The 23,876-nt window shown below is 42.5% G+C and overlaps 1 protein-coding gene across 2 annotated transcripts; it reads right to left on the bottom strand.

The window, feature by feature from the left end:
• Positions 1-6,508: 6,508 nt before the first annotated feature.
• LOC310848574 (retinol dehydrogenase 12-like) lies at positions 6,509-20,747 on the bottom strand. Of its 2 annotated transcripts, XM_083747804.1 has the most exons (8): positions 20,619-20,707; positions 18,509-18,529; positions 17,510-17,628; positions 13,908-14,063; positions 10,845-10,949; positions 9,725-9,934; positions 8,116-8,305; positions 6,509-6,763 (listed from the first exon to the last, which is right to left on the bottom strand). In XM_083747804.1, the coding sequence occupies exons 1-8, from the start codon at positions 20,630-20,632 to the stop codon at positions 6,661-6,663; spliced, it is 918 nt and encodes a 305-aa protein (XP_083603930.1). In that variant the 5' UTR covers positions 20,633-20,707; the 3' UTR covers positions 6,509-6,660. The 2 variants fall into 2 exon arrangements, with proteins under 2 accessions (XP_083603930.1, XP_083603931.1); XM_083747805.1 differs by lacking the exon at positions 18,509-18,529 and having other exon boundaries at positions 20,619-20,747.
• Between the last annotated feature and the right edge of the window lie 3,129 nt (positions 20,748-23,876).

Here is a 23,876-nt window from a genome sequence, read left to right as displayed (position 1 = left end):
GGGCTATCTTAAACACACTTTTTAAAGAGTATGAATAGTGTAACTTGAAGCCCGACAATGCAATCTGCTGCTGGAGGAGAAACAGTGTTTTGTCCATCCAGCAGCAGCCTGCTGAGTTTCTGGATTACAGGTACCGGTAATATATAATGTATATATTCTTACTGAAATGAACCATTCCACACAGAAATAGATGTTGACTATATATCTTGTTTTATCTCATCAGCTTTTTATATATAGAGGCAATGATTGCAAGCCCCCGGTCATTGGAGACTTGACCATGAGTTTGTCGATGCAGGTCAAGAGTGAAGCCAGAGTGGGGGCCCAGAAGTCCAAATTGTTTTTAATGGCCTCTGCTGGGATTAGGTCTTCCCCTGGGGCCTTCCCAGTCTTAGCTGAGCTACCTAGTTCTTAATCTCTGTTACCATCACTGGAGCCCACATAGGCAGATTTCCTATCATTTGGCTAGATCTTCCATTTTCAGCAGAGCTGTCCAAGTAAACATCCTGAAAGTGTGCCTCCCAGGTCCCTGGGGTGATGTGACAGTCCACCATGGTTGGGCCATAGCCTTGTGGGCTAGATGTGATATGTCAGAATGTGGCTGAATCATTGGATTTAACTGCCTGAATAAGTAAAGTTCAGGTGTTCTTAATGGCTTCCCTTTTCTTATGTGCCAGCAGATGTTTATAGTGTCTCTTCTGCTGGAGGAGGTCCATAGCAGCTGTTGGTTTGGCCTTGGAAATACCTACACCAATGTAGTGCTGTTATGCACCAGGACTGGCCTGAGACACTTTTGGCCACAAAAAGAAGTGAGCCACAAAATGCCCCACACACACTCCAGGAAAGAAGGGGTGAGTGAAGATCTTCATCAGCAACAAGGGGGCGGGGAATAAAGATCCTACATCGGAATCTACTGTCCCTGTGGATCCTGCAACCTGAAGCAGTTGCCTCACCTTGCCTCATAGCTGGCAGGCCCTGATGAGCACACAAACTTTATTATGATTATCCTTAGCACGTCAAAATCAATCATAAGATTGCTCACAACCTTTTATGTAAGCTCTTCCCAAATAGACTCTTTTTATTATTGGTTTATTTATTTTTATGCAGAAAATAAAATATGAAACAACAGAAAACACCTCAGTCCTGGATTCACCAAGGTGTCACATCACTTCCATTATGAGACACCACCCTAACCATAGCAGACTCTTTTGAGATCACCCACAAAATTATTCCAATCTAATCTCAGGTATCAGTGTAAATTGCATCATATTGTTTAAGTTCACTGTGCTCCCCTGCTTAAGCCTAGTTGTGCAATGTACTTGACTATCACTCCTCCTCCACTTCTACTTTACCCTGCACTTCAATATTACTATTTTCAGAATGGCTAGCAAATCATTTGAAATAGATTAAAATAATAAAATTACCAAGAAGTATAATTAGCCAAGCAGTACAGTAAAAGCATACCAGCATACCAGCTGAATAAAGCCAATTCAGAACAGCTTTTAGATGTCTGGGAAAATTAAAAGGGCTTCACCTTGCATCAAAAAAGACATGAGAATAGGTGTCAGGTGAGCCTGACTGGGAAGAGTATTCCTAGGGTCATTTAGTCTAATCCTCTGCAATGCAGGAATCTTAACTAAAGCATCCATGGCAGATGGATGACAGTCCTTTTTTCTTGGGTTAAGTTTGCCAGCTGAGATTTTTAAAAGTCTTTTTCTCTGCGCTCTAATTTTTTCAGAGCTTTTGCGGCCTGTAAGCCATGTTGCAAATTGTAGTTCATCTGCCAAGTGTTTGTCAGTGTTAAGCAGGAGGGGCACAGTGTTCCCGTGCACTGGCAAACTTCCAAAGTTTCAAAGTTTCAAAATTCCTATAGGAGCAGCCTTTTGATCTGAGCATGCTGCACTTCTTCAGTAGATCCTAAAAATATTTTTTTTTTACAAAGTTCACAGAAAGCATTCACTTGCTTTTAACAAATCACTACAAAAAAAATTCCTTCCAGTAGCACCTTAAAGACCAACTAAGTTAGTTCTTGGTATGAGCTTTCGTGTGCATGCACACTTCTTCAGATACACAGTGCATGCACACGAAAGCTCATACCAAGAACTAACTTAGTTGGTCTTTAAGGTGCTACTGGAAGGAATTTTTGTTTTGTTTTGACTATGGCAGACCAACACGGCTACCTATCTGTAACTTAACAAATCACTCTTCAGGTTAGTACTTGGTGATAGAGTACAGAGTACAGACATACCGGGGTGGGTATCTCTTGGCATTCTGGGGTTTTTTGTCGCTTGACTGTAAATCCAGACAGTGTGGGGTTCAGGGGAGCTGGCTGGGGAGAATACAGCAATGTCCTTCTGAGACAGCTGCCAAGAGATAAACATGCCTCACATTCCATTTTATTCTGAAGCTGCTTCAAGGGGAAAAAAGCTGATGTCTTGTTATTGCATGAATGAATGTTAGAAACAGTCTGTTCACATGCTTTCCACTGCAACAGTCTTTTAGCAAGATAGATGGGGGGGGGGGGGAATCATTTTCAGAAACCTCATTCCATGTGCTGATCAGGATCTGTATTATTGATCAAGATTTGTATTTTAAAATGAGCTTAAAAATATATATTTGCAGATGCTTGTGTGTTTTAATGCCAGGCAAAAGACCAGCTGTCTAAAAGACTGGCAGCTGTTTATCTTCTTGATCAAGGGCCCCCCTGATCTATAGCCGTGCTTCAGGGTTGTAAAAGGCAATTACAGGCTGGGAACAAAAGGTCACACTGACCATACAAATTACAGAATACAATCAAGCTGCAATTAAGAGTTGGTAAATAGTAAGAATTATTGTGCCTCCCATTAGAGACTTGAGCCACATTTTCATAAGGTTAAAAGGGCTAATAGAAACAGCAGCTGAACTAGGCAAAGCAGCTCTCTGAAACCGCTTTGAAGCTTCAGAGAACTTAGAGAATTTAGCTTTTACTAAGTTTAAGTTCCCTTTTTACTTTGAAAAGGCCTTTCCTTTCCTTCTAAAAAGCTATATATGTTAATGTATGAAATATATTGGCTTAAATGTAAGTATGCCAAGGATTTAGAAAGTAAGAAATGTTAGATTCTTATGTTAGATTATTATTTCATAGAATCATATAATTGGAAGAGACCACAGGGGCCATCGAGCCCAGCCCCCTGCCAGGCAGGAAACACCATCAGAGCACTCCTGACATATGGTTGTCAGGCCTTTGCTTAAAGACCTCCAAAGAAGGAGATCTTTCATTGATGATGCGTGAGAATGTGAACCCAAGATCTCTGACATCTGTTTAAAATAAAAATTTAAAACCATTAGCCATCTGTTTTGCAGTGAATAGGGCAACAGGGGCCAAAGGTTATCTGGTAATTAAGGTGCCTGGTCGAGGTAAATGTAAGATATAAAGGTAAAGGTAAAGGTACCCCTGCCCGTACGGGCCAGTCTTGACAGACTCTGGGGTTGTGCGCCCATCTCACTCAAGAGGCCAGGGGCCAGCGCTGTCCGGAGACACTTCCGGGTCACGTGGCCAGCGTGACATCGCTGCTCTGGCGAGCCAGAGCCGCACACGGAAACGCCGTTTACCTTCCCGCTGGTAAGCGGTCCCTATTTATCTACTTGCACCCGGAGGTGCTTTCGAACTGCTAGGTTGGCAGGCGCTGGGACCGAGCAGCGGGAGCGCACCCCGCCGCAGGGATTCGAACCGCCGACCTTTCGATCGGCAAGTCCTAGGTGCTGAGGCTTTAACCCACAGCGCCACCTGCGTCCCCTAATGTAAGATATATGACTACTTATTTGCCATTTATAGATAGAAGGAAATGTAGCTCTTTGTCTCCCATAAAAGGCAATAGGAAATGGGTGTATCTTTTATGATTGGTTCTAGCAAACAGCCAATAGTAATTTCAACCAGGCTGATTGGACAGAGGCAGCCAAAGGAGGAGCAAGGGGGCTGAGCTGAGGAAATATAAGTGCTGACCATCAGGGCTGAAGTGGGCAGAGCTTTGGTAACCATATACCACTGTGCCTCTCATTTATTTGTCTGACAAATAAATTATTATTTTAATTTCTCTATTGCTGCGTTGAATATTTCATTCCAGCTAAGCGTTAACCACAAGCAGGGTGCTACACTACCATTGTTGGACCAGGGCCAGGCAGCTTCTGGGAACCTGTGTTTGTTGGGCCTGGTTTATCCTAGTAAGTTTCTTTGTCTCTCTGGGCCATTGCCTGTGCTCTCGGCTGGTGAGATGGGGTTCAGGCCATGGGGTTACTGTTCCCAGCCTGTGGGGAACGGGGGAGTGGAGCCTGTGGGCATTCCATTTTCCAGTGACCTTCTTGCCTGCAGATGGTGCACTGGTTTATTCCCTAGGTGTCTTCTGCCCCTCCCGTGGACACCCTCCAGGATTGCATTTTTGGCTGCTGGCTGCTGGCCAGCTCTTAGTGCCATTAATTTTTTGGTCTGGTATTTTTCTCTCTGCATTTCTACTTCTTCTCCCCTTTGATTGTAAGTTGTCTGGACAAGAGTTAACATCCATTCGAGACGGTTCCCCATAAAGTTCTCATGCTTTTGGATTTTTCGTCTTATGTCGGGAGCTGCTTACACCACAAAGGTAGTTTTTACAATCACCTCTTGGGCCTCATCATCAGGATCTACGGGGGTGTACTTGCGGAATGCCTCTTTTAATCTCTCCAAAAATACTCCTGGGGGCTCACTGGGCAGCTGAAAAACCTCAGATAATTTTGCCATATTTGTAGGTCTTTTCACTGCCCTTCTCATGCCTTCTAAAACATTTTTGTGATAAGTCTCTAAGGCCGCCCTTCCCGCAGTAGTATTGTAATCCCAAGGGGGCGTGTTGTTCCTGGGGTAAGAGATCAAAACACCAAAACCACAACCGGCAGCGCTTAGACTTCTACTGGTGCCCAGCAGACCCTTTCTACTGCTTTTCTGGGCAAACCAAAAACCAGTGGCACTTTACCAAAACCAACAAGCAACCAGCAGCGCTTCGACTTCGACTGGGGCCCAGCAGCACCTTTACTGCTTCTTTGCTGGGCAAAACCAAAACCAGTGGCACCTTTTACTGCCCTACTGGTGGAGCTGATCAAACTCTCTTTTTTATTGCTCCCACCTAAAACCCTGTGGAGCCTACCTTGTTCCTCGAGGTACTTTCCTTCTGCACGGCCGTTGCTCTTTCTCTCCGTCACTTGTCGTGTGTCTACTCAGGAACGGGTGGCCAGTCCCTCCCACGAACTTGGCAGGATGCGCGCTGGAGCTGTTGACCCGGAGCCCGAGCTGTTCGCCTCGCAGTGATGCCCTGGACCTTTGTCCCTCAACTCCGGGGAACGTGCTTTTTCCCGGCCAATGCACCAGAAAATGTAGCCTTTCTAGGCCCTTTAAACCATGGGTAGGAAAATGTTGCACCCGAGCAGGGACGAAAGAGCCAAACGACACCAAAGGGTTAAATCCAGAGAAAGAGCTTTTTATTCTGCCAACCCGGATGGGCAGAGGAGCAAGTGTGATAAGTCACAAAACAAGCACGAAGTTCACAGCCATTTCACAGAGTATATATCCCCTTCCAGTTCCCTCCCCCTTTCTCCTCCTTCTTCAAGAGTCCTGCCCATGAGTTCCCCTGAGCATGAACAGAAAGTTTCTGTCTTGGGACCATTTTTGGACTTTCCCAGGAAATGGGGTGAGGGGGTTTCAGAGTGTTCCAGTTGTTTCATTCTTGTGCTCTGGCATGGTTCCCGGACAGAAAGCAAGTTGCAATGTGGTTTTTAGCAAGGCCAAAAGCCTGAGAAAGGCCTGGGAAACAATGGACTGTTCTCTATCTTTGTTTCTCTACGTTTTTTAGTTACAGCAAGCGGAATATGCTTGGCTAATGCTTTTTGTCTTAGAGGAAATGCAGTTTTAAAATGCTTGAGGCAAGGCCTGGCTGGGGGGGGAGAATTCACAAACAGTTTTTAGGGCTGTTTGGGATAACCCTGTTTCCCTTCACAGTTAGCCGCTATCCATCCTCCAACCGCCTCCAGGCACTCACACAGGACCTTCACCGCCTTCACTGGTTCAACCCTAAGCTTGGCTTTCCTCAAAGAATCCTGAGAACTGTAATTTTAAGGGTGCTGGGAATTGTAGCTTGCGGGGTAAACTACAGTTCTTAGGATAATTTGTGGGGAGCCATGACTGTCAAAATGCTTTAAATGTTTGGTGTGGATGTGACTATAGACTTCCATTTTCAGATAATGCGTGCAGTGTTTTGTGGGTTTTTTAAAAAGAGTTTTCAATGTGAAGTGAAGGAAGAAGATTCTGACTCAGCATATAAAAAAATAATACTTTTGCCCTCCTCTATGTAGGGATAATTTCTCAAAATCCAACCAATCTAACAGGTTTACATGTGAAAGTTATATCACAAACCAATTAGGGTAGATTCACTCCCTCCCCCCCCAGGGAAGCAGTTATGTGTTTGCAGCTAAGTATCACTGCCTTCAGGTCACCAAAGAGTAGAACTCAGTGTTGATTGGAACATATTTTATTAATATACAATCTATGTTTATAAAGTGCCTGATAGACACTGACATCTACACATGAGAAGATAAGGATAGTTTATTTTGTTCTGGTTGCCTTCACATTCTGTCTACGAATGTCAACCACAGACCCATCCCAGTTCACTCCCACTGGATTCCCATCAGCTCACAGCTGACTTGCCAGAGCTTTTTTGCGGTCTCTTTGTTACAAGCCTGAGGAGCAACCCAGGCTGGTCTACAGTCACTGTAGAAAGAAAAAAATAAATATTCATTAGGCACTTTGTTAATCATTTGTTAAGCCATTCAAAACCATCAAAGAATCAGAATTCTGATTAAACATTGAGCGTATTTCCCAAATCAATATGATAGCAAATTGGGTTTATGGACAACAGTGGGCTAAGGTTACCCCTATACATGTTTACTGAGAAGTAAGTCTCAGACAATTCAATAGGGTTGACAAGCAAGATGAGGAATAGCCAAACCTATTAACTGAGTGATCATATCAGAGCAAATTCAAACTCCTGAACAAAGGGGATGTTTTATTTGTTTTTGTATGGGGCACTGCACTTTGCCTAATTTTTGCAGTCATTGGTGCCTGAGACAGTTGCCACAAAACATCGTGGTTGCCGATAAGGAGACACTATGGCTTTGTTGCAGCTTGCTCCCCCCCAACTGAAGCTGCATCTGAATCATTTGAGAGTGAAGGAATTAGTGGCCAGCCCACTGACAGCAAACTGCTTGTCATTTCTCAAGTTACAAAAATAATAATAATGAATTATTGTTGGTGTTGTTTATTAAATTTATATACTGCCCTTCATCCGAAAAACTCAGGGCAGTTCACAAGATAAAGAAGCTGTCCTGCCCACCGTTGAAAAGGTAAGGGGCAAATTTTGGTATATGACCCCCCCCCCCCAATTGACTATGTATGAAAAGGGCTTTTGTTCTGTCTGGATGTTCCTGATAATAGCTTTGTTATTTCTGTATAGCTTCTGTATAGTTTGAAGATGGGATGTGGGTGGCGCTGTGGTCCAAACCACTGAGCCTAGGGCCTAGGACAAATCCCCGCGTTGCTCGGTCCCAGCTCCTGCCAACCTAGCAGTTCAAAAGCATGTCAAAGTGTAAGTAGATAAATAGGTACCACTCTGTCAGGGAAGGTAAATGGCGTTTCCATGCGCTGCTCTGGTTTCACCAGCAGCAGCTTAGTCATGCTGGCCACATGATCTGGAAAAACTGTCTGCGGACAAACGTCGGCTCCCTTGGCCAGTAAAGCGAGATGAGCGTCAAAACCCCAGAGTCGTTCATGACTGGACTTAACTGGCAGGGGTCCTTTACCTTTACCTTTAATAGTTCAAAGGAGCAATTGCACTGTGTTTGCTGTACCAGAGGCAAAGACTTCTCACAACCCATGTCCACACTGCTATTTTTAAGTTAGAGCTATTGCATATGATCTCTTTCTTTTAATGTGCAATGTGCCATTTTAATATTGCCTTCTGGGTCTGATGTGGGCACCTCTGAGCATTACCACAGAAAACTTTATCCAGATGTGCTGAATCCAGATGTCTGTATTCCAACTGCAAATCACAATCCCAGACCCACCTGAAATATTGCCCACTCACTGACTCCAGTTCCTTTGCCACTGCACAGTAAATACTAGTCTGAGCTCCTTCTTTTGGTGTCTTCAACGTGAAGCGAAACAGCGATTTAGAAATTCCTGACGTATATGAGTAACGCGACAATTCAGAATCAACCGCACCAGGATGTAAAGCATTGACAGTAACTCCAGTGCCTAGAAAAGCATAAAGCAGAAATATCAACCAAAATATATGAATCCAAAGGTTCAAAAGGAAAGGAGTAATATTGTTCCCATGTACCCTGTAAGGCAGCTAGTATTTGGCCAGCCTTTTCACTGTAATACACACAATATCATTGCAATGCACAGAACCTTGTGCAGCACTCAATTAGTATCAAGGGTTTAACAAAGCCAGTTTTAAAAAATACACAAAAAATATAAATAAAACAGCAAAAAGTTAACATCTCTTAAATTGAAATCTGTTATAGCATACTAAATGAATGGTTTACATATTTAGGGGGGCGGGGCGGGAATGAACAGAATGTTAATCTGTCTTGATGGCTGGGGATCTCCCTCTCTCCCTGCAGTCTTGAAGTGCAATGCTCAGCACAGATTGGGAACTAGCAACACTTATCAGAGCTAGTTTGAGTTTGAACTGAGAGGAAAGACAGCAGTGAGATGGCTTGGCTGAAACATCCTTGGGGATAAAGAAGCATTTGAGACTGTGGAAAGTGGATTCATAAATCACTGAAAACCCTTAATTTAGATAACATTAGAAGCCACTGGCAATGGCATGGGTAAGATACAATATTAGGACAATTTAGACATCCAACGCCTACATAATGCATGTCAGGTTAGCCCAATGGCCCCTTTCAATGTGCAATATTTAAAATTCCTCATTGGGGCAATGAGAAACATAGAGGTGATGTGGTGATGCATAACCTTTTCTCTACCCATGGCTCCAAATCATACTTTTAATAGCTTTCCCAGAAGGAATTTTAAATGCAGAGTCATTTCATTCTGATGCTTCCATTAAATTTCAACCCAGCTATGGTTACGAGATTGGGGGAGGTTGGGAGCCAGTCAGGCAAGCTCTTTGAATTCAAAGACCAGACAGCCACTGTAGTGCTCTGCTTCACTTCAAAGGAATGAGCTATGTTGAAATTAGATGCATCTAGGTGACAAAGAAGCAAAAGGACAACAAAGGAGCTGAGAGCTGGAAAGCTGCTTGCAAGTGAGAGGGGAAGTGGGGAGATGCTGCAGCACCTGGGAGAGAAACATGTTTACCTCTGTGCTGACAGCAAATAAATGAGGAAGCAAGATCTATGCTATGCTAATGCTATGAGCCCCTCCATCAAATGCTGAGATTGTATGTATGTGTAAATAAAACCATATATCTTAAAGACACCACAGTCTCCACTGACCTCCTTCCAAGAAAGCTGAACACTGGGTAAGTGCTGGTATCCCTAGAGTCTCTCACCGCTTGGAGATTGGGGTGTCTCTCATGCGTGCAACCTTTCAGTAATCTGTGACTTCCCCCTTCCTCTCACATCCAGGCTTTGGCTATGGGCAACCCTATTATATACGTACATATGAGTGGTTGTGCGCCATTAGCATTTCATTCTTAAAGCTCACCTTGCAATTTACGAGCCAGCTCCCTGGTAAACAGAACATTAGCCAGTTTGCTTTGACAGTATGCCAGGAACCCATTGTAGTATTTATCTCCCTGCAAGTTCTTGAAGTTTATCCGCCAAAAAGCATGGAGGTGCGAAGACACATTCACTATCCGAGCTGGGGCTGACTCTTTCAAACGGTCCAGCAGCAGGAATGTTAAGAGAAAATGCCCTAAAGGGAGAGGAGATTTACAGTTATTTACTAGAGCTTAGGGACGTGGCTGACGCTGTGGTGTAAATCACTGAGCCTTGGGCTTGCCGATCAGAAGGTCGGCAGTTCAAATCCCCGCGACAGGGTGAGCTCCCGTTGCTCTGTCCCAGCTCCTGCCAGCCTAGCAGTTCAAAGGCATGTCAAAGTGCAAGTAGATAAATAGGTACCGCTCTGGCGGGAAGGTAAACAGCATTTCCGTGCGCTGCTCTGGTTTCACCAGAAGCGGCTTAGTCATGCTGGCCACATAAAACTGAAAAACTGTCTGAGGACAAACGTCTGCTCCCTCGGCCTGTAAAGCGAGATGAGCACCGCAACTCCAGAGTCGTCTGTGACTGGACTTACAGTAACTGTCAGGGGTCCTTTACCTTTACCTTTTTCTAGAGCTTATGGGCACACATATGTATAATGTAAAACTAACCTTTAGAATAAAAATAGTACTCACAATAATGTAAACACTTTATTTTTATAAAATCAAACAAAATGACATTAATTTTACTGTACTATAAATCAACTAGAAATAGATAACCAAAAAATTGGCTGGTTCGTTCAAATGAATATATGAAATTCAACCAAGATGAGCACAGTATAAATAATTTAATTAAATCTCCAGGGGACTGTGACTTGGGGCCTGTCCATACTGGAGTTTACAGTGTGTCTATAACTTTTTGCGTTCAAATTTAATTTGTGTACGTAATCCTCATGGTGTTACCCTCAACAACGCCTGTCTCTATGCTTTTCCTGTATAAATTCAGGTTTACAAATACAGGAATAATCTGTGAAATCTGGTGGGGAAAGAGCAGGGAAGATAAGCAAAGGCAAAGAGAAGCCAGGTAATATATCCATTTATCACATCGATGTCTCATGATCTTACCAAGGTGATTGACTCCAATATGCATTTCAAAACCATCAGCAGTCTTGGAATAGGGAACCATCATCACTCCTGCATTGTTAATGAGGATATGGAGCTTCTTCTCCTCTACAGGAAATAATGGCCGAGATTGGGTATTAAGCAGAAAATACCAAAGATAAGAAGATTGAGATGTTTTAAGGAGCAAGGCTCTTATCGTAACTAGTATTTGGTTACATGGCCACCTATCTGTCATGGATGCTTCATTTGACATTCCTGCTTTCCAGGGGTTGGTCTAGATGACCCCCATGATCCCTTTGAACTCTACAATTCTATGATTTAAGGTTATTGTGAATATATATGTTGGGAACAAGGTAGTACAGTATTGTAAATTGATTAAAATAATTAGCAAATACTAAATTAGACTGTGTTACTCAGTCTACAGAAAAGCTTTACAGTTTACCCAACGGGACCGACAGGTGGAGGAAATTCAAACGTCTATCAGACAGAGGGTTGATGGTTCTTGCCAAGTTCTCCTACTAATTTAGGTAAATAAATAGTGAGATACCACCATCGGACCACATGACAGGATAAATAAATACAGTGGTACCTCAGGTTGCATAGACCTCAGGTTACATATGCTTCAGGTTACAGACTCCGCTAACCTAGAAATAGTACCTCGGGTTAAGAACTTTGCTTCAGGAAGAGAACAGAAATAGTGCTCTGGCGGTGCGGCAGCAGCGGGAAGCCCCATTAGCTAAAGTGGTGCTTCAGGTTAAGAACAGTTTCAGGTTAAGAAAGGACCTCCGGAACGAATTAAGTACTTAACCAAGGTACCACTGTAAATGGAAGCACTAGTGGGAAAGATATGGATTGTATGAATGGCCTATTACCTCAGACTAATTTCCAGTGAATATTATATGTATCCTTATTGCTCAAGTAAGCAATTATCTGAGTGCATGCATACCCATTTTGAATGGGTTTTGGCAATTGTAGTAGTCCACTTTCACGGACTATTATTTATTTAAAAATTATCTCTAAATCTTTATTGTTAGCTAAATATATAATATATCCTGTGTCCATTCTGAGTGACACATGTTTTGGATAGTACACTGCTATCATTAGAAGGATTTATTATATCTAAGGAGCTGAACAGTCATTCCTACACACACACACACAAACACATAATTACCTTTTCAGGCAAAATGTAGCATACATGCTTAAATGTGTTTACTCAAAAGCATATCATCCTTTTAATCAGACCTACAAGTAAGAGTGTCCAAGAGTACAATGAGACAATTATAAGAATAGCTATTCTGGGTCATACCTAAGGTCCAACTACCATGTCTCTGACAGTTAACATTGCCAGGTGTTTTATATAAGACATCTCAAAATTCAAATGGAAGCTGTGGAATGATCCATCTCCTGCTTCAAAGTGCCAGAAAGGTTCAAGGGAAAGCTTCCAAGCAAAAGGTTAGCTCCTCTTAAATACAAGAACATTGTCATGGAAGGTTTAAAGTGGAGATCGCCAAGCAGGCACAAGACCTTTTTTGGTGCCCTCAGGCGGGTTCCTTAGACTCTAAGCTTCTATTAAAAAAATTAAGTCTCTAGCCCTCTTAGAAGGAAAGTTATGAAGCAAAATGTGCAGATTCCCTTCTAAGTGATTTCTGTGAAATGAATCAGCTTAGCTGCTCCCACCTGCCAGTGTTTTAGGCCAATTAGTAAAGTCAGTGTGGTGACTGTAAAGTAAGTTGTTTGGATACCAGGCAAAAGAAATCCCTGAGGTCATTAAAAGTTTCTGTCTACCTCTCCCCTTTACTGTACTTTTCCTGCTTCTGTCTTATTTTCTAGGAGTTCTTGGAATCTCCATAGGTTGAACTTCTTTTTTCCTAACAACTAGGATGCGTCTTTTCTGTAGTGGACTCATCCAAGATTAGGTACCTGCTAAAAGTTATTTTCTGTAAATATTACACAATAAATGCAGGTTGGTGTTAAATAATTCCCTCCTCAAATGGCAAATATAAAATGTTAAATTTGCAAAACGGCTCAGGCATGTCTGCTGCTGTGCAGAAGCTAATGTCCAAGTACTTATTAAGAATTCACAGCACATTCAAGATATGAACAGGGTGTGAGCCTGTGCCCTAGATTCAGGAATTAAGTAGTTATAATAACAAAAGAGTGGCCAAAACTCAGATAATGCAATCTGGTAGATTGCCAGGAGATAAACAATTCATTCAGGTTTGTTGTAGACCGCCTTTTGTGTGATGTAGGTATGATGTATCTGGGGGGTGGTCTTGGGCTACACCCCTTCTGTGATGTATGTATGATGTTTCTGGGGGTGGTCTTGGACTCCGGGGCGGGCAATCTAAAATGTCTATATAAGGGCGGACACACCTTTGTTCTGGATTCTCCTCTTCTCTCCTGTGTGTGGGGGAGCACCCTGTTGCAACAGTCAATAAAGATCAGGCTTACTAGCTGCTTTGCTTCTCAATATTCTCTGGCTGGTCTCTATTATTTTCTCCTACTGATAGAGAACCTACGAAAGGACTCTATATGGGCTCTTGGGTACCCCATAAGGGGAAAGGAGCAGTTTTGTCACTTATAACACCAGGTAAACGGCTACAGGATGTCAGCCTTCGCTTTGTTTAGAAATGGAGAAATCAGGAATCTTTTGCCTTTAACAGCTGTGTCACTACAATCAGGACCAGCAGGACATAGATGACTTCCTGTGCTAAGCATGAGGATGTCCAAGGGTGGGGTAAGGGTGGAAAATCAGCAATGACTGTTCTCTCTTTTCTTTTGTGTTATGCTATGGCAGCCATATTGTGTTAAGCCATGGCCCCCATTACAGCAATTTTGTGACTGGAGCAGTCAGCACTCTCTCAAAATTCAAAATGTGCCTCCTGGTCTAAAATGGTTATTGATCCCTGGTTTAAAGAACACATAGGGAGGCCAGACAAATACCTCTCTATTTTAAACAAAACCTATGAAACTCTTGACTCCACATAGATTATATCTAGGACCAAGACCACCTAGTAATTAAACTATGCAGTAACTACACAGGTGCCAACTTTTAGTCAGTCATACCTTTTAGGAAATCTTCTGCAAATGCCCGTATAGATTTGCTATCAGACAGGTCCAGTTTTTTCACAATAACTTGTTGATTCCCTGTTTCGGCTATAATTTCACGGGCTGCTGCTTCCCCTTTTGCTATATCTCTGCAGGCAAGGATGACACGACCACCTTCAAAAGGGAAATTAATAGAAAAGAGGAATAAGACAAACAAGCTGTTTCTAAACTTGGTCCTGTCTTTCTAGACTAATTTCTTTCAACGGAACAAAATATAAAATAATATAAAAATTCTACAATATGAATATGTAAATATAAATATAAATATATGTAAAAGCCCTTTTGCCAGCAGATGTTATAGGCAGCAATGAATTGTGAATCATTGTGGGAGGGGAGTAATACTCAGCTTTTTTAAGCTCACCTCAAGCATTTGAAATAGTTGCCCTTGTCTAATTACCGTATTTTTCGTCCTATAGGACGCACTTTTTCCCCTCCAAAAATGAAGGGGAAATCTGTGTGCGTCCTATGGGGCGAATGCAGGCTTTCGCTGAAGCTTGGAGAGCGAGAGGGGTCGGTGCATACCGACCCCTCTCGCTCTCCAGGCTTCAGGAAGCTGTCAGCAAGCCTGGGGAGCCCGCGGATAGCAGCTTGCTGCCGGGAGCGTGGGGTGCGCTGAAGCAGAGCGCCCCTTCTTCGGGCAGATATCCACAGCCTATAGAGCCCTATGGGAGTTCCTGCAGGGCTCCCTAGGCTGCGGATAGCAGCCTGCTGTCTGGAGCGCGGGGCGTGCTGAAGCCGCAGCTGGGGGGGGGATAATTTTTTTTCTTTATTCCCCCCCAAAAAAAACCTAGGTGCGTCCTATAAGGCGAAAAATACGGTGACCATTACTATGAACAAGAAAAATACACTTGAATGTATTTCTAAAAATGGAAATCACCTTTGGTTAAAGTTATTTTAGGGGATAGAATTAAAGAATACATACATTCATAGTAATAAATACACCTCCCCTTACCCCAAATGTAATGGCTGTATTCAGATATAACGCTAAACCATGGTTAATTAAATATATAGATACTGCAGTTCCAATGGGACGCAGTCAAATGTTCATTCCACCCTCTCTGCAGTGGCAGAGAGACATTTCTAAATTTGTCTGGCAGGGCAAAAAGCCCAGAATTAAGTTTAAGATATTAACTGATGCGAAAGAAAGAGGGGGCTTTGCCCTGCCAGACTTAAAGTTGTATTATGAAGCCGCAGCTTTCTGCTGGCTAAAAGACTGGCTACTTCTCGAAGACACTGATGTATTGAACTTGGAAGGTTTTAATAATGCTTTTGGTTGGCATGCATACCTATGGTACGATAAGGTTAAGAGCAATAAGGCCTTTAAGAACCATATTGTCAGGAAAGCAGTATTTAATGTCTGGATAAAATACAAAGACTTATTGGAAAATAAAACTCCGAGGTGGCTTTCACCTCTGGAAGCTAAGGCCCGAAAAAGACCCAATATGGAGGCCAAATGGCCAAAATATTGGGAAATATTAGAAAAAGATGGAGACAATTGGAAATTGCAGAGTTTTCGAGAAAATGAAGGATAAAGTGCGAGACTGGTTACACTACGCTCAGATTAAAGAAGTCTTTAAAAATGATAAAAAGTTAGGGTTCCAGGTGGAGAAATCGAAGTTGGAAACAGAATTGTTAGAACCAAAGACTAAGGTATTATCAAGAATGTATAACCTGCTGTTAAAATGGAATACACAAGACGAAATGGTTAAATCGGCTATGATAAAGTGGGCTCAGGACATTGGGCATAACATTATGTTTGAGGACTGGGAAAGGTTGTGGACCACTGGGCTGAACTTCACTGCATGTAATGCTCTGAAGGAAAATGTAATGAAAATGATATATAGATGGTACATGACCCCAGTTAAACTTGCCAAAATATACCATTTGTCTGATAATAAATGTTGGAAATGTAAAGAAAATGAAGGAACATTCTTTCACCTCTGGTGGACTTGCCCTAAAGTGAAGGCCTTCTGGGAAATGATATATAATGAGTTGAAAAAGGTGTTCAAGTATACCTTTACTAAGAAACCAGAAGCCTTCCTTCTGGGCATTGTCGGCCAGAAGGTGTTAAAGAAAGACCGAACATTCTTTATGTATGCAACAACGGCAGCAAGGATACTCATCGCTAAGAGCTGGAAAACTCAAGATCTACCCACGCTGGAAGAGTGGCAGATGCAGCTGATGGACTATATGCAACTGGCCGAGATGACTGGCAGAATCCGAGACCTGGGAGAAGAGAGGGTTGAAGAAGACTGGAAGAAATTTAAGATCTATCTACAAAAATATTGTAATTTGGTTGAATGTTAAGAAGGATGCTAGATCATAAATAATTGCCTACCACTGAATTAGATCCGAATTTGACGATAAGTGAGATTAAGGAAAATATAAATCTTTTGGAGAACTGCTAGATTCTACTTAAATGAGCGGATATAAGATTGTAAACAAGATGGTAATTTGCTTAGAAAAACCTTTTTTAATGATGCAAGTGAGAGCGGGAGACGTGAGGGAGTCCAAAGAAGTGATGAAATTATGTTATGATATAAATAATGTTGTTTATTATTAATGCATTTGAATTTGAAAATCTTAATAAATATTTTAAAAAAATATTTTTTAAAAAAACAAATCCACCATTGAGGGCACATTCAGAAGGGCTGGACTACAGCTCTCATCACCCCTGACCACTGGCCATGCTGAGGAGTAGTGGAAGTCCAGCAACATCTGGAAGGCCACTGGCCCCTCATCCCTGTGGTAAAGAATTACATGTGGATCACATTGTTTGGCCTTTTAAAGCAACAACTGTGTACTCCTAGACATGTCTACTCAGCAGTAATGACCATTTGCTTCAATTGGACTTACTTCCAGTGTGTAAATGTGTAAGGTTGCAGCCTAAGGAAAGTGGCATGATAGAGGTTTCTAAAATTATTTATTGTATAGAAAAAGTGAATACAGAGAAGTGTGGCTAAGAACTACACTGTATGCCAAGTATGCTTTTAGAGCCAAAGGGGAAATATATAGTTAAAACAGATATGGCAGCTTACATATTAAAGTGCAGCTGCTATTGCAGAGCCCTTGTGGCGTGTGTGTGTTTTTTAAAAAAAACCAACATGCCTCCTCTCCTTCAGGGGGCTTATGTAATTCAGTGAATTTCCTTTGAAAAATGAAAAAAAAACAAAAAACAGAACCCCTCTGTTTAAGGAAAGAGTTAAGGCACTTATAAATTTGCTTGTTCACTCAAAAATGGTTAAGGCAGCCTTTATTCATTTAAACCCTGATGGTGGCATACTCTGCAACACCCGTCTGATGAAAATAGGGGTGCTCTCATGGGAACCAGTGTCTTTTGGTCCAGCGCTCTGGTGTGAGAGAGCCAATTTGCAGGAGAGCATGAAACAAAAAACAAAATAAAACAAAAAAGAGTGTCTTTTGGTCTGGCACAAACGAGCTGACTCACAGCAGAGTACTGGACCAAAAAACAGGATGGCTTCTGTAATTCAGAGATGTCCCACTCAATTCGGTATGGTTGAGTGGCATGTGGTGGATGATGAATGGGACAGACAACTTGCCTCTTCGTGCGAGGTCCTTGGCAGTTTCCTTCCCTATGCCAGTGTTAGCCCCTGTGACCACGGCCACCTTTCCATCCAGCCGAGCGGTTGATGTGCATACTCCTCCTGCAAACCACTTCCTAAAACATAAGAGAGCGCAGCCGTAAATGTTACTTTGGTATGTATAGAGGTTTTCTCTTGGCCTGCTCCTCTGGGTAGCTCAGATGCTAGAGCATGAGACTATTAATGTCAGGGTCGTGGATTTGAACCCCACATTGGGCAAAAGATTCCGGCTTGCAGGGGTTGGAATAGAGGACCCTCATCATCCCTCCCAACTCTACAATTCTGTGATTCTATCCTTTAACCTGCTTCTCTGGCTCATGCATTCCCACATCACTTTCCAAACCACAAAAAGTCTGTTTAAAAATATAACAACAATGAGCAGCTGGATTTAGACTGTAGAATTTTAAAGTTCCAGAATGCGCTTGACTCCTTTCCCACAAAGTAATCTGGGGGCACCCTCAGATTCTATGCCAGAGAACAGAGACTTTCCTTTCTAAGACACCCAGCGAGCCTTTTTGACGGAAGAGCATGGTAAAAAATCCCTTTAAATGAAAAAAATATAACACCAATTAAGCAAAAATCTGAAGAAACAATATTGCTACTGGTTTGGGAGATGAGTCTGGATGATATCTATGGATCTCTTGCAGGCCTGCGATTTTTCGTCTGTGACGTTATACTCTACAAGAGGAAACCTGGTGAACCAGTCAAACCTGTTCCTTGGTTAAATAAGTTGTTTCGATCTGTTTTTAATATTGTGCAATAATTGCATTTTAAATGTCGTAAGCCACGCCCATCCCCGGGACCTTAAGGTGTAGGGCAGATAATAAGTAGCGATGACAACAATAATCAATCAATCAGGATCAGAATGGCTTTGTTGTGTTGCCATAATGATGTGTTGCCATAATGACCACCGTAGATGCTTCAAAGAGCAGGTAGGTATTCCCACGTCCTTCTTACCTGGCTGGATGCCATGCTATGCTAGGAAGGAAAAGAAAAAGGATGTTAGTTTTGGTATTTGAGGTTTGTCTGAGCTAGACTCCGTAGGCTGTGCTGAATCCAAGGATATGCAGCAGAATGGTGGGGGCTAAGAACCTCATGGAGAGGCAAGATCTGTTGGAGTGTTGATGCTGTGAGCCATGCCATCCTATGCTCAGGCTGTATATATGCATAAAGAAAATAGTATATCCTACAGCTCAATAGCCATTAACTTTCTGTTACATACCACCCCAATCTCTGAGCAGTGAGAGACTCCAGAGGTGCCTGTGCTTCCCAGGGATTTGCATCCTTGGAGTGAAGGCCAATGGAGACTGTTGGTGCTGTTAGGATATATGGTTTTATTGGCACATATGCATATACAACTAGAGCATAAGATGGAGCCACTCACAGGATTAGCAACCCCATAGATCTTGTTATGGTTTCTAGGGAAGCCCCAAAGTCCAGCACAGAGCAAGTAATGTCTCTGTTTCCCAGCTTCCTGCTCCCTCACACTACTCTGCTGTTGTTCTTCTACTTACCAGCCAGGCGAGGGGAAAGGCTGGTTTCTATGGCACAGAGCAACTTCTTTGGCTATGCTAAATGGTACCACCTAACTAGCCAGCGAAAGCTATTCCCTTGACAAAGCAAGTGGTTTGGCAACCTTTGCCTTCTGCATTCCCTCACAGAAACAGGCAGTAACCAGTGCTAAGTTATTTTGCACCCTAGGTTGAACTACTTGCACAAAACTACTAATTTCAATTTTCAAAAGCAGATGTCTTGTGGGGAAAAAATAAGATTATCAGAAATTTATAAGATACAATATTACAAAAACTCACCTATATAAAACTGCCCCTCAAAGGTCAGTACTGTGTCCCCCTGAAGTCTGTGCCCTAGGTGGCCACTTAATGACCAGCCCTGGATACAGGATTGCAGGTCTGGAAGGGGACTGCCCTCCTCACCCCAATTCATAACATTTCTTCCTAGAAAGCCAAACCCTGGATAAGCACCAGACTCCCTGGAATGTATTGCTGCTCAAAAATTGGGGTGTGTGCGACAATACAGACAAAAGAGACAGCAGATAATACATAACAACAGGGAGCCAGGGAAATATTCAGTAGCACAATTGCAGAAATAATAGAAATAATACCCATTAAGTTCAGTAAGGCTTTCTCTCACAATTGCAGCCTAAGGTCACATCTGCACCATACATTTAAAGCGCATGGCTTCACCCAAAGGTTCCTAGCAACTTTTTTTAGTTTAGCCTTCAGAATGTCACTAGGGAGGGCTGAAACAAATCTCCCCAAAGCGCTAGAGCCCAATTGAGCATATTAATGAGAAAGGGGGAAAGGGAGAGGGGGCCACACAATGCATGCAATAATTGTAGATATGAGAGTCCCATGGACTGCAAGAAGATCAAATGCATCCATTCTGAAGGAAATCAGCCCTGAGTGCTCACTGGAAGGACAGATCCTGAAGCTGAGGCTCCAATACTTTGGCCACCTCATGAGAAGAGAAGACTCCCTGGAAAAGACCCTGATGTTGGGAAAGATGGAGGGCACAAGGAGAAGGGGACGACGGAGGACAAGATGGTTGGACAGTGTTCTCGAAACTACCAGCATGAGTTTGACCAAACTGCGGGAGGCAGTGGAAGACAGGAGTGCCTGGCGTGCTCTGGTCCATGGGGTCACAAAGAGTCGGACACGACTAAACGACTAAAGAACAACAACATTTCAGTGTGCCAAGGAAATATTAATCATAACCTCAATGAATATTAAATAATAATAATATTTTCTTACTTATACCTCACCCACTCTGGGAAACTTCCAGCATAATAAAAGTGCAGTAAAAAGTCAAATATTAAATTAGGTTAGAAATTATTTACACATTGTACAGTCCTAACCAAATCTACTCAGAAGTAAGTCCTACCCCCCGGTAAGTGGGGTTAGGACTGCAACCTGCTTGGTTTTGTCTACTTCTTGTAGTTCAGTATGGCATACAAAAATGCATGTGGCCTATGCAAAATGTTACTTGTGGTTCTGAGAACAAGTTAATAAAGCCTACAGGATAGCTAGTGAAATAAAGAAACCCAAACCTGAGAGCTGACATTGTAGAAAACTTCTCCTCTGCAAATAAAATTTCTCAACTGACTGACAGATATAAAACAGTGAGAGGTGTGGGAGGAGTGCCACATGATTAGAAATAACGAATTACAAGAATTGAAAGTTATGACACCACCTGTTGGCAAATGCTAATAGCTGGGAGGAACCAAGAGTGACAGGCTGCTTACTGAGCATTAATCCTGATTTATCTGGAGGGAGGTGTAGAATGTTGCATCAAGCAATTTTTATCCCACACTTTCCAGTGCATTTCCCCAACACTATACTTATTGCAAAAAAATCCAGTCTTGGGGGAAAGTGGGTTTGTTACGCAACATATCCAAATCTCCTTTGATTGTACAACCTGAAGTTGCCAGTCCAGTACAGGACTGAATCCCAGCCCAAACAGCCTGGAAATATTTAATATACTTGCAGAGGTAAAGACAGCTAGGTCACTTTAGACCCTAGACTGAATAGTCTTTTGTGGGGAGGCAGGGGGAGGATATTTATATTTATCTTATTTCATAAAACCTCTAAATAAAGTGTACTATATGGATTTGATCTATAGCCTCTACTTGTTAATGTACTTCTGTCTCACTATCAGAGTAAAGCAAGTGGGTTTATGACACAAACAGCAACTAGAGGGTGATTTTTAGCAGGAAATTGGCCTGGTCCTGCTTTCTGAACCAGATGTGCATTGCAAATTGGAGCCCATGTTTCTGCTTTTATTTAAAAAATAGAAAGGGCTATCTTAAACACACTTTTTAAAAGAGTATGAATAGTGTAACTTGAAGGCTTCTCTTCCTCCCTCTGAAGCCCGACAATGCAATCTGCTGCTGGAGGAGAAACTGTTTTGTCCATCCAGCAGCAGCCCATTGGGTTTCTGGATTACAGGTACCGGTAATATATAACGTATGCATTCTCACTGAAATGAACACACAGAAATAGATGTTGACTATATATCTTGTTTTATCTCATCAGCTTTTTATATATAGAGGCAATGATTGCAAGCCCCCAGTCATTGGAGACTTGACCATGAGTGTCGATGCAGGTCAAGAGTGAAGCCAGAGTGGGGGCCCAGAAGTCCAAATTGTTTTTAATGGCCTCTGCTGGGATTAGGTCTTCCCCTGGAACCCTCCCCAGTCTTAGCTAAGCTACCTAGTTCTTAATCTCTGTTACCATCACTGGAGCCCACTGGATTTCCTATCATTTGGCTAGCTCTTCCATTTTCAGCAGAGCTGTCCGAGTAAAGTTCCTGAAAGTGTGCCTCCCAGGTCCCTGGGGTGATGTGACAGTCCACCATGGTTGGGCCATAGCCTTGTGGGCTAGATGTGATATGTCAGAATGTAGCTGAATCATTGGATTTAACTGCCTGAATAAGTCAAGTTCAGGTGTTCTTAATGGCTTCCCTTTTCTTACGTGCCAGCAGATGTTTATAGTGTCTCTTCTGCTGGAGGAGGTCCATAGCAGCTGTTGGTTTGGCCTTGGAAATACCTACACCAATGTAGTGCTGTTATGCACCAGGACTGGCCTGAGACACTTTTGGCCACAAAAAGAAGTGAGCCACAAAATGCCCCACACACACTCCAGGAAAGAAGGGGTGAGTGAAGATCTTCATCAGCAACAAGGGGGCAGGGAATAAAGATCCTACATCGGAATCTACTGTCCCTGTGGATTCTGCCACCTGAAGCAGTTGCCTCACCTTGCCTCATAGCTGGCAGGCCCTGATGAGCACACAAACTTTATTATGATTATCCTTAGCATGTCAAAATCAATCATAAGATTGCTCACAACCTTTTATGTAAACTCTTCCCAAATAGACTCTTTTTATTATTGGTTTATTTATTTTTATGCAGAAAATAAAATATGAAACAACAGAAAACACCTCAGTCCTGGATTCACCAAGGTGTCACATCACTTCCATTATGAGACACCACCCTAACCATAGCAGACTCTTTTGAGATCACCCACAAAATTATTCCAATCTAATCTCAGGTATCAGTGTAAATTGCATCATATTGTTTAAGTTCACTGTGCTCCCCTGCTTAAGCCTAGTTGTGCAATGTACTTGACTATCACTCCTCCTCCACTTCTACTTTACCCTGCACTTCAATATTACTATTTTCAGAATGGCTAGCAAATCATTTGAAATAGATTAAAATAATAAAATTACCAAGAAGTATAATTAGCCAAGCAGTACACTAAAGGCATACCAGCATACCAGCTGAATAAAGCCAATTCAGAACAGCTTTTAGATGTCTGGGAAAATTAAAAGGGCTTCACCTTGCATCCAAAAAGACATGAGAATAGGTGTCAGGTGAGCCTGACTGGGAAGAGTATTCCTAGGGTCATTTAGTCTAATCCTCTGCAATGCAGGAATCTTAACTAAAGCATCCATGACAGATGGCCATCTAATCTCTGCATAAAAGCCTCCAGTGAAAGAGAGCCCACAACCTCCTGAGGTTCTCCTGACCGTTCTACTGTCAAACAGCTGTTAACTGCCAGAAATTTCTTCCCAATGTTCAGTCGGAATCTCCTTTCTTGTAACCTGAATAGCAGGGGGAAAGAAGCTTGCTCCATCTTCCATGTGCCTCCATTCTAGAGGTGAATGGGGCACTGTAACTGAAAAGGCTTCTCAGTGGCCAATGATTTGTCTCACCTCCAGATATGGGGGCACTTCCCATTCCCAGTATAGGGATTGAGTTGCATACTCCTCCTGCAACCCACTTCCTAGAACACAACAGTACCTTCAGAAAAATCACACGTTGGTCAAGCAAGACATATTACTCTAAAAGAGCCCTTTAAACTCAAGATGAGCCCTGCCTGCACAGGAACTGCTCAGAGATTGCCACCTGTTCATAAGTTGAACAGAAATGTCATATTTTCATGCACTGGCTAAAAGGAGAACACCCATTAGGGAGTCAAAGGAGGGTGTTTGAACCAACTTGAAAGCAATTCTATTGCCCATTTCAAACTTGTCATGTGCTTGAGAAGTCAAGTATGCTTCCAAAAGAAATAAGGTAACTTGCAAGAGCTGAACTGCTCTGTAGAGATATAAATCAAAATGTCAGTCTTTGTCATAAGGACTGTGACACAGCAATGACAGCTATAATGACCAGCATGTAGTAATGGCCCATCATGTAACCCCATATTTATTTGGAATTATGTGACTAGATATCCACAATTAACTTTTGCTCTTCTCCCCTCCTAGAGCCAAGCTCTGTGCTCCTGGACATCTCTTCCTTGGCTCCTGG

This window comes from Podarcis gaigeae (genome assembly GCF_964106915.1).
Source record: "Podarcis gaigeae genome assembly, chromosome: 1".
Lineage (NCBI taxonomy): Eukaryota > Metazoa > Chordata > Lepidosauria > Squamata > Lacertidae > Podarcis > Podarcis gaigeae.
This window is presented reverse-complemented; position numbering and strand designations above follow the sequence as displayed.